We start from the raw sequence: 10,670 nt of genomic DNA, 5'->3' as shown, positions 1-10,670 counted from the left end.
CACCCACCCCAGCCCCTCTACCGAGCCACTTGCCCTCCCCTAGCGAAAGGACAGTGTAACCTTCACAGGGCTCGTAACACACAAGTGGGTAAACTAAATCACACTCCTTTCCCCAAGAGTAGGAATGTTTTCCCAAAGTCCCATCTGTGCCACAGGGCTTACCCGCACACGTAGATATGAGCATTTCTCTCATTAATCAGCTTCCAGATGCTTTCCTTGTTCTTCTTCAGTAAGTGCTGGACATAAACCTGGCAGGAAACAAGGTAGGGTGAGCTGAGAGGGACAGAGAGATGGGGGGCAGCACGGGGAAGCAGCTGCAGGACTAGAGCAGTACCTTCTCAGCCTGGTCCCTGGAGAAGGCAACATTGAGCTGGGTGAGGACTCCCTCTTGATGGAAGCGGGCCAGCTCCTCACGGTACAGGTAGTCCTCATGCTCACGGCGGCAGCCGTAGTAAAGCACCGTCTCACCCACTTCTTTGCCTGCAGAGTCACACAGCACCTGTCAGCTGGGTCCCTGCAGCCCCAACACAGCCCTCCCCTCATCCTGCCAACCCAGGGGAGGCAAAGCTGGGTCACTGCGAGGGGACCCTCGAGACTTCGATTCCCAGAGTACCCACAAGCTTTAGAAATGAGTCTGAGTGACATGACTGTGGTTATTTGGAGACGCAGTGGCAGAGGTCAGAGAACAGGCTCAGGTTTATCTGCCCCCCAAAACATCCTCTGTGGCCAAGAGAGGAGGACAGAGCATGCTCATGCTGGGCACAAACACAGAGCTGCTCTTCACCCTGCTCCACCGTCTCTGCTTTTTGCTAGAACCGTCAGCAATGTGAGCAGCACAAGCCATACTCCAATGGCACCGACAGGCTCCGCAGAGCATCATTCTGCAGCATCCACCCCCAGGGGAGCTCCTGGGCGCTCACCTTGCTGCTTCAGCCAGGCCCGCTCCTGGATGAAGCCGATGAAGGGGGCTATGCCAGTCCCAGGTCCAATCATGATGACAGGCGTGCTGGATTTGAAGGGCAGACGAAACTGCGATTTCCTGACGTACATGGGCACCAGGGAGTTGTTCCCTTTCTCGTTAGGCACCTTGTTCTTGAGCCAGTTGGTGGCCACCCCTTTGTTCACGCGTCCCGTCTTGGTCTCGTACTCCACCGTCACGGCACAGATGTGGATCGAGTCAGGGTGAACCTGCAGAGAAGGGATGTGAGCGCCAAGCAGAGAGGGAGCCCCAGATGAGGTCCTGGGCAACCCCACAGCTCAGTCCCTTGTGCTCAGGGCTAGGGAGAAGTTAAACCTAATGTTAATTTTGGGTGAGGTATTCCTCCCCTTGCATATCAAGCCTCCAAGCATGCCCCACATGAGGGGCTGGTGCCCAACTCCTCACAGGACCGTGGAGCTTCCCTTGGAATTGCCACCAACCCCAGGGCTTCAGGCACAGGGTGAAGAGTGAATCTTGACCACCCCCTAAAATGCCACCTTGCTCCCAAGCCCTGTGGGTAAAGAGGAGCTGGCTGCCATGCAGAACCCTCTGCAGACGCTGTGCAAGCTGGAATAATTGGAGCACAAATGCAATGAGGAACAGCTGAGGGACCTGGGGGGTTCAGCCTGGAGAACAGGAGGCTGAGGAGAGACCTTCTCGCTCTCTGCAACTGCCTGAAAGGAGGTTGGAGCCAGGGGGGTCGGGCTCTGCTCCAGAGGAACAAGTGACAGGATGAGAGGAAATGGCTTCAAGTTGCACCAGGGGAGGTTTAGATTGGGTATTAGGAACAATTTCTTCCTGGAAAGGGCTGTCGGGCATTGGAACAGGCCACCCAGGGCAGTGGTGGAGTCACCATCCCTGGAGGGGTTGAATGGACATGGAGATGAGGTTCTCAGGGACATGGGTTAGTGCCAGTGTTGGGTTAACAACTGGACTTGATGATCTTGAGGGTCTCTTCCAACTAAAATGATTCTGTGATTCTATAATGGCCTCTTCTCATGCATGGAGATAACTAAAGCTGCTGCCCTCACAGAAAGTGTCACCAGTGCAAATTCCTTGTGTCCTGTACCCAGCTAAGAGGGAGGACAGTGGCACTGTGGAGCTGAAGTGGCCTGTAAGCAGCCTCAGTCCCCGTAGAAGCACTCTCACCTTAGAGGAGGAGGCGATGGAGTAGTAGCGGGCTTGCAGGCGCGGCAAGAGCTCACACAGGTGGTCGATGGGGGGGCGCAGCGAGGGCATGTCCTGCAGGATGGCCAGGATGTTCCTCCGGGCCTCCACCACCCAGCTGAGGTAGAGAGCCTGCGAACAAAGAGGGCACACGACTGACGACTTCCCTACACGGCTGGCAAACACCCTCAGCTCTCTGCATGTGGTGCCCAGCAGCCCTGCATCCCTTCTGGGGATACCCCAGCACCCAGCTGAACCCAGCAGCTTTGCTGGGATGGCCACAGCTCCCACCTTGCCATCGGCAGCAGACGATGCCATTTTTCGGAGGCGCTCCTGCTCGCCAGCATCCGTGCTGTACTGGGCCAGCTCATAGAGGACGTTGGTGCGGGGTGGGTTGGTGATGTCCAGGTAGTAGGTCAGGGCTGTACGGTAGGACGTGGGGCAGGGGAAGGGATGTTTCTTATTGGATTCCTCTGCAGGAGAAAACAAAATTAAAAAAAAAAAAAGTCAGCAACTGCATGCTGTTACGTTAGAGATTCTGTGCCAGCAGCTCCGTGCTGTGTATGAGCTGGGGACAGAGCAGGGGAATGGGCTTCTGGGAGGAGAGAGAAGCCCTAGGGCTGAAACAGTCTGTTGGCCAGAGCCTCAATCCTGCACTGAAAGAGCTCTGCTATAGGGCAGCTCCATCTCCCAGTAGCTCATTTTTTTTTGTGTTTCACAGATGCTGCCTGACAGCTTATCAGCAAAAATAAAATACCCCACACTTCCCAGTGAGGTTCTCTACCCCAAGATATCCATGCACAGAGGCACCCAGCACACTCCCAGGCCATGCAGGAGGGCTAATTTGGCCTAATGCACTTACACCTCCTTCAGATCTGGCCTCAAAAGTATCTTCGGTCTCCAGCAGCCATGGACAGTTTTGCTCAGATCCCCTCAGGAAGGATCAGCACCAGCAGCTGAGGCTGGAGCTGTTCCGTTCAGCAAAGTAACAGGGACACGAATGACAGCGTGAGGCCAGAGAAGGCTGGGACATCACACAAGGTCTGCAGGCTCCAGCAGTGCATGAAAGCCACCCGTGCTCTTGAAACCAGGAGCCAGCTCTTGCACCTCTAGGGCAGCACCTCTGATGCTCCACGTCAGGCTGCACTGTTTCAGGAGTAAGACGGGCAGCAGCTGCCATCTCCCTCCTGCCAGAGGCCAGTTCTGCTGGGAACATCACCCAAGAAAAGCTCTTTGTGTCAGCACAAGTGCTTCCCCCTGGCAGTTCAGCTCCCCAGCCTGTGCCTCCTCCAGGGACTGAATAGCAGCATCTCAGACACGACAGCCCCCGTCAGGCTCAGGGGCTGCTGCGGTAGAGGGATGTTCCAGCAGGCTGATGCTCTGTAATTAGGAGCGTGCTGTTACATAATTTGTTGTTGAATGGGCACATCGAGCGCGTTTCACAAGTGACCCATTTCAGCGGGCTCTCAGCCAGGGCTCCGTGCCACTGCTGCTCAAATGGCACAGAGGCCATGGGATGTCTCTGTTTGCCTGGAGCTGCCTGACAGGACCTGAAGGTGATCTGGCTCCTGCTCTGGTGGGAAGGACAGAGGCCACAGCTGAAGGAGACCTGCCGGTGCTCAGGGTTGATCCATACTCACCGTCCAAATTGTTTAGGGACATGATGGTGTCCAGATCCGTGCCCAGGATCTCGCCAATCTGATTCACCAGAGAGGAGTCGTTGGCTGGGTACACCGCCACATGGTCCCCAGACTCGTACCTGGCACAAAAGCAGGAGGAGAGCAGATAAACACCAGCACTAGCTTCTCATCCACGCCAAGCATGGGCTGCTCAGACACAAGACAAGAGGGCTGGAGCAAGGGGCAGTAGGACAACACTGAGATCTAGGCTGCTACACACTGCCTGTACATTCAGAGACTTCAACAAACTGGCAGTAACAGCAGAAAGGACCATTGTGCAATAATGGTTTTAAGAACCAGGTCTTTTACAAGGGACCTCCAAGATAACAGCAATTTAGGCCAGGCCAGCTCCCCGACAGCCAAGGAGCAAAGCCACTCAAAACCTCTGCAGTATTTTGTTCTGTCAAGCAACCTGGATTTGTGGCTTTCCCACAAGCACACACAAAGGAATTTAAGCCAGCAAGCAGATTTTTAAGAACAGGGCTATATTCCCCCTGTGCTCATACACCTAAGCCAAGCAAACCCGGGCAGGAACTATACCCAGCTTTCCCCTCTTTCATAGCTCACCTCCCCCTCATTTTTTTATTGACTCCTAGAGAATTCCTGCAGCTGGGACTCCTCAGGTAGGACAGGTATGTCCGGCCAGCTCTGGAGGGGCACAGGGCAGCCAGCCACAGGGTACCCAATACATGGTACAGAAGCTCAGAGGAGCAATGCTAAGTAATTATGAGATCAAGACCCCCTTTCCGAAGTGCTGGACAAGGCCAGTGACACATCCTTGTTCTTCACTTCCGACGGAGACAGCTCCGCCAAAACAGCAAAGCAGCCTCCCATGGGAAACTACCTGATTTTAGAATTGGAGATATCCAGCTCCAGGTGCATCAAGTGTCGCTCTCCACCCTCGTTCAGCTTGCGGTTCTCCGTGACGTGGGCCAGGAAGGGGTTCTTGGCATCAAATGGTCTGGAAGGAAAGATAAGCACTCTCTGGGTGACTCTCCGGCAGCTCACAGCGCTGCTTGAGCCAGGTGTGTTCCCTCTGCCTCCAGAGCAGCCTCCCACGATTCAAACACAGGGCTGTCCCAGCTCACATTTCAGAGCACACCAAGGCAGAAATCAAATTATGATCCTGCTGCTGCCGACACTGGCATAGAAAACAGGTTGTTTTCCTTCAAAGCACAGCCCAGCAGTCAACTGCTTCTGTCCCGCAAAAAGAAGTGATGCAAAAGTGGGCCAGGTGGAGTGCACCATCTCAAAGAAATGCTTCAGGTTGGAATTAACGTATACAGCTCATCTCCCCACAACATTGCAAACAGCCATCAGGCATTAATTGCCCTGGGCAAGAAAAGGCTCCAAGTGACCTCAAGACAGATGCTGCATATTTACCAGCCAAACAGCCCATGTGAACACTTGCCACCTTCTCAAACACTAATGATTTGTTAACTGTGAAATCCTCGAGAGTCCCAGTGAAGATATGAGCACATTTCTCTTGGGCAGAGACCTGCTACATGGCTGCATCAGAGAAATGACGCTGCCTGCGTAGCAGGTGGGGTCAGAAACATCAAGGATCCATCAGCAGAAGCCTGGCCCATGTACACCCTGCCCAGGGTCGTTTGGTACTTACGGCTTCTGATTCTCATAGCTCTTGAGACGACCCATCTCACCGGTGTAGACTTTGTTCATGTTCATGTCTGTGTGCACCACCAGCTCATACTGGCGGATGCTGAAAGAGAAAGAGAGATAGAAAAAGAGAAAAAAGTCAAACTAGAAATCACATGGCACAGCTGGAACCATCACCTGATTTGCTAGATTTGCTGCAGTTCAAAAACAAATGCACATTCCACCCCTTTCCCCATCTCAAGACATTAGGGAGCAGGTAAACCATACAGAAAGCGCAAAACAAGAGGAAACATCAGCTTCACTGGGAGCATCACAGCCCAGCAAAGCCACCCACAAAGGAACCAAACCCATCATGTCTCCCATCCGGAACAGAAATCCAGAGCTGGGTTCAAACTGGCACCAGGACAGGCTCAGGGCAAACAGCCCACTCGCTGTTCTGTTCCACACGTGTCCCCTCAGGTCTGGCAGGTGAGGCAACGTGCAGGAAAGGGGACAGCAGCTCAGCGCTGAGGGCACTGCCACCACTCGAAGGTGGCACTTCTCCCTGGAACCCAAGTTTCCACACCCACCTGGACTCCTCTCCTGTGGCCTCCACCCCAAAGTGCTCACACACCGCTGGCCAGAACTGCTCTCTCCAAGTGATGAAGTCTTCTTCCAGGCTAGCCATGGCAAAAGAGGAAGGTTTTGTTATTCAGGCTTGGTCTTTAACCAACTGAGCTCCCCCCTTGCCCACTCCTGGCATTAGGTCACCTTCTTAAAAGGCAGAGTGTTCAGGTGAGCATAGAGATGTACAGAAAAACCCCAAAAAATCATTGTCCAGGTTGGATAATTGCTGCCTTCCACCATAAAACAAACAGTTCACAAGGAGATGGAGGGACGAATGAGCCCACCCATACAGGTTGGGTTAGCCATGAAGCTGCAGCAGGGCAAAGGCAGAAGCTGCAAAGCTCTCCAGGTACACAGCTATGGCTGTTTAAAGCTGATGTGGGATTTCACTAGGCACAGGACTCCCTGTGATGCTCTAAGCGCACAGGGATCTGTGTATGGGAGAAAGAACAGACATGCAGAGAGATGTCAGCTCCCACAGTTAGCCCTACAGAGTTTACTTCTGTCTCAGCAGCAGAGTCAACCCCCTGCCAAGGTCCCTTCCATGCTCCTTTGGCCAGCTCTGACCAGCCTCTCCAAGCTACTCACTTGCCATCATCATCTCCCAGCCCGAGTTCAAAGATGCGTTGGGCTCCCAGCTCCTCCAGTCTCTTGTCCACATACTTTCCCATGGCATTGAAGTGCTCATAAGTCTTGTTCCCCAGCCCAAAGACCTGCAAGAGAACGCTGGTTAAGCGTGGAGAAGCAGGGGCTGGATTTTTCCCATTCAACCAGCATCCTCTGCCCAGTAACACCCAGCAAAGGATGCTGCAAACAGACAGGACAGCAAGACCTCTCCCAGCTACTCATCAGCTATTTGAGGACCTTCTGAGGAAGATCCTACCACTGGAAAGTGGTAAGTGGACACCAGCACCTCCCTGAGCCAGGTCTCAGTACTCCCAGCGGACACAGGTACAAGAGCCGCCTGCCCAGTCTCCTCGAGGGACCCGCAGGAGCTTGGACTGTTTGGAGACGAATCACTGTCCCTTCCCTCCCACAAACTGCTCAGCAAATATCTGCTCACTGCTTTACACAGAGCAGCTTAACATCTCCAGCAGTGGATTTTCTCCTCATTTGCAATTATGATGCTGCCTAAGGAATTTGGCCGGGGTTCAGGCGAGGTGGCTGTATCTCAGCCAATTATTCAGCTCACACAGGAAAGAGCTACATGCTCCTCCAAGTGATTAAATTTGTGGGAGAAGATCTGGCCCAGGGCTGCTCAATTAGCTTCTGAACAACTGCAGCAGCCTGTAACTCATTTACAGACCTTATATTCAATGCCTGCTGGGCCATTTGTGGCAAGGCATTACCAGTAAACCCTTGTGATTTAGGGAGTGGAGAGAGTACTCTGACATCTGCATTTAAAGCCCCCAGATATATAAATATATATATATACTTTTGCAAGTATCCACAAAGCCTGGAGAGGAAGACAATAGGGACCGCATCCAACACAGGCGTATAGGCATAAACATCATGTTGTGCCTTTTCCCAAGCCAAGTGCAGGCACAGTGGAGGCCTTTTGACTTTCCTGCCCAAATGCAACATAAACTGGAACTGAGCCACTTACTGCAAACCGGAGACCCGACAAGTCAACATCAGCCTCCTGCAGCCAGTCATAGAAGTCTTGGGCATTGTCCGTGGGATCGCCCTCGCCGTACGTCGCCATGCAGAACACGGCTAAGGACTTGTCAATCTCAGAGAGACGACTCAGGTCCGACTACGACCAAAGCAAATAATAAAACCTCAAGGATTCCACAGCGTGGTTATTGGGCAAGCTTATTGTACAACACAGCTACCTCTGGTGTGCAGAGCACCACCACATCATGTCAAACAGCTGATTACAAAAGGGGTTGGAAAAGGCCAAACCCACCCAAAACATCAGGGGAAATAAAGCTGACTGCCCCCACTGGACTGCAAGTTAATACTTCTACCCCTCCCTCAAAAAGCAATACGTTTTTCCATACAAGCTTTAAGGGACCAGGATTGCTGTTCAGTCTGGAGAGCAACACAATGCCAATGTCTCTGTGCAAGACTGCAGCAGTCTGGGTTTAACGCTAACTACATAAGGCAAATGGAACAAGTTTCATGCTCACAACAGATGACTTTTGACTCCCAAACATTCCAGGTTACCTCCCCCTTTCAGTCGTATTGCAGTGTTCACCCTAAATCCATAGACTGGCAAGGACCAAGCCCACCTTTGCATCTCTCAGGCCAATCCAATTTCATTTTCTCCCCTAAATGACTTTATTAAAAGGGCAACTGTCCCTTGGCGAGGTCCTTTCTCATTTTTTTTAGGGAACGCTAAATGATGTCACCTATCCTGAGGTTGTTCATGGCTAAATTACCAGATCATACTCCTCTGGATCCGCTGCCATGCCCCGGAGGCCATAGCGATGAGCGTCTTTGGAGAGGCGATTGGCAAACTCCTCTGCTGTACCCGTCTGGGAACCATAGAAAACCACGATGTTCCGCCCCTGGAGAGAACAAGAAATCCCTCTTAAATGGTGATTACTCATTTGGTAAATGCATGGAGGAAGAACATCTTGTTAAACATAAAGAAAACGTCTGTGATCAGGAGCCCTGGACTGCGAAATAGAGGCAACCAGGAGTCTGTGCTGGTACGTGGATTCCACGCTGGGTCTGCAGTGGAAAACTCAAGACTAAGCTGTTAATAAGAACATGACTCTTGTCAGTCTTGGAGGGATGACTCAAGTCAGACTAAAACCCAAAGCAAAGAATAAACCCTCAAGATTTATTCTCATCTCAGCCTCAAGGCTGCAGTGTGATTCCTGGAAACAGGGAACTCCCAGGGTGAGAAAGCCAATGTGTCCAAGCTTTGGGAAAGTGCCTAAGCACCGAAGCTCCTGCTCTGCCCCAAGCCAGCTACTTTGAAGTAAAACAGAAAATATATCCAGCCCTTGCTTCCTCCTCAGCTTCCTCTTGTGCCCAGTCCAGCAGAATCACAAGCCGTCAGTTCTGCGCACAATTCCCATTCCAAAGTGAGGCAGTTTGGGAACCAACCACGTAGACAAACAACTGCCAGCCAATGAATTTAAAGTCTCTGCCATTTCCCTCCCCTCCCTTTGCTCTCGTATTACCCTTTTTTTTTCCCCAACAAATTTTAACTTATTTTTTTCTCTAAGAACAACTCTCGGGCATAGGTTGAAAGAGCTATTCCTGCCTGCCCACACAGCCTTACCCTGGATGCTCTTTGCAGCAGACACATCTGTGTCCAAACCAGTCCCCCCCACTGACAGCTGGACAGTCTCCAGATGAAATCAGCAAGGACATGAGCTCCACACCTTCCCAGCACCCCATGTAGCTTACCGTCTTCTTCATCTTCTCAATGAAGCTGCTCTCCCTCACTGGAGCTACTCTGAAAGACAGGAGGAATCTCTGTTCAGGTGGGCATGTTCACTCTTTAAGGTCAAGAATAAGCAAGTGGGGAAAAAGCGACCCTCAAACAGCACCACAGTGGTGAGAGTCCTCGTCAACCACTCTGATGTGTCCTGTCCCAGGGATGCCCATCACTCAGCTGCAGGGCTTCTCTTCCACACACAGACAGGGCGTAGAGAGCACAGGAGAATTGGTCCTGAGCCATTTCCTCCAGGGCACATTCCCCAAGCTAAAGTCAGACAGGACTAAATACCAATTGTTCTGACCTCAAAACAACATGCCAGACACAAGTCCCAGAGCTGGAGAGCCCCACGGAGCAGATGGACACAGCTGATCAGACCTACAGAGCCCCCGGCAAGGCGATCGCTGCCTGTCAAGGTCCCGCGGGCTCATTCCCATGCCGGAGTTTCCATCCCCAGAGCAGATCTCCAGCACAGAGGGAGTCTGTATTATCACAGGGAGGTTACTTTCTCTATCTCAAAAGCAGAACAAACTGCACCAGCATCAGAAACACCGAGGCAGAGATACACACCACCATGCCTACCCCACCAGGGAGCCAGAAGAGCTTCGCTATCCTAAGCACACCCTGTTTCTCTTTCACAATGGAAGAATGCAAGGCTGGGTCTCCTGTGGGAAGAGAGAAGCCTTCAGGCAAAAAACAAACTGTTTTGGCTCCGGCCCATGTGAGAATGTGCAGAGCTCGCTAACAGTTTCCTAAACTCTGCAGCCCAGAAGGAGGGATCTCTGCGGACGTGCTGAGACATCTGCGAGAGCAGACACACACGGCGCGGCAGGGTGGGGGACGCTCAGTGAGGCGTGCCTTCAAACACCCCTTTTTCTGCCCAAAAGTATCAAGGAGCTCCTTAACCTGGCCTGACAGCTCTGAGCACCAACACAGTCTCATATAGCATGCACAGAAGACGAGCAAACCTACCCAAAAAATGTGACTGCATTCCCAGGAGAGAGCTGCTCCACACTCCCACGTTGCTCTCTCAGCAGTTAATCGTCTCCCTTTCCTTGTGAACCTCTTTGGTTTACTGCCCTCTCAAAATGAAATCCAATTAAAATAGCTGTTGGGTCAATTGCTAAACAAAATGCTTTTAAAGGAGGGTGGAAAAAAAGTTTTAGATCCTTTCAGCAAGCTCTCTTTGGAAGAGAAAAGAGTGCAGCACATGGAGCTCATCCGT

General features: G+C 52.1%; 1 protein-coding gene across 8 annotated transcripts in view; it reads right to left on the bottom strand.

Annotated features, from left to right (window-relative positions):
• LOC102096906 (NADPH--cytochrome P450 reductase) overlaps positions 1 to 10,670 on the bottom strand; it is a 29,142-nt gene that overhangs the window by 1,096 nt on the left and 17,376 nt on the right. For 7 of the 8 annotated variants that reach the window (XM_065036460.1, XM_065036459.1, XM_005501962.3 and 4 more), the window contains 13 exons: positions 9,415 to 9,463; positions 8,433 to 8,561; positions 7,655 to 7,804; positions 6,637 to 6,761; positions 6,012 to 6,101; positions 5,447 to 5,545; positions 4,670 to 4,786; positions 3,787 to 3,905; positions 2,438 to 2,619; positions 2,129 to 2,278; positions 921 to 1,188; positions 335 to 480; positions 163 to 248 (listed from right to left, as the gene is read on the bottom strand). In XM_065036460.1, coding sequence (XP_064892532.1) covers positions 163 to 248; positions 335 to 480; positions 921 to 1,188; positions 2,129 to 2,278; positions 2,438 to 2,619; positions 3,787 to 3,905; positions 4,670 to 4,786; positions 5,447 to 5,545; positions 6,012 to 6,101; positions 6,637 to 6,761; positions 7,655 to 7,804; positions 8,433 to 8,561; positions 9,415 to 9,463 — 1,710 coding nt within the window. Of the gene's footprint in view, positions 1 to 162; positions 249 to 334; positions 481 to 920; positions 1,189 to 2,128; positions 2,279 to 2,437; positions 2,620 to 3,786; positions 3,906 to 4,669; positions 4,787 to 5,446; positions 5,546 to 6,011; positions 6,102 to 6,636; positions 6,762 to 7,654; positions 7,805 to 8,432; positions 8,562 to 9,414; positions 9,464 to 10,015; positions 10,111 to 10,670 lie in introns of all 8 variants that reach the window. The other variant, XM_065036463.1, reaches the window with a different exon arrangement.

This window comes from Columba livia, chromosome 20 (assembly GCF_036013475.1).
Source record: "Columba livia isolate bColLiv1 breed racing homer chromosome 20, bColLiv1.pat.W.v2, whole genome shotgun sequence".
In the NCBI taxonomy this organism is placed as follows: domain Eukaryota; kingdom Metazoa; phylum Chordata; class Aves; order Columbiformes; family Columbidae; genus Columba; species Columba livia.
Note: the sequence above shows the minus strand (reverse complement) of the source record. Positions and strands in the feature narration are given on the sequence as shown.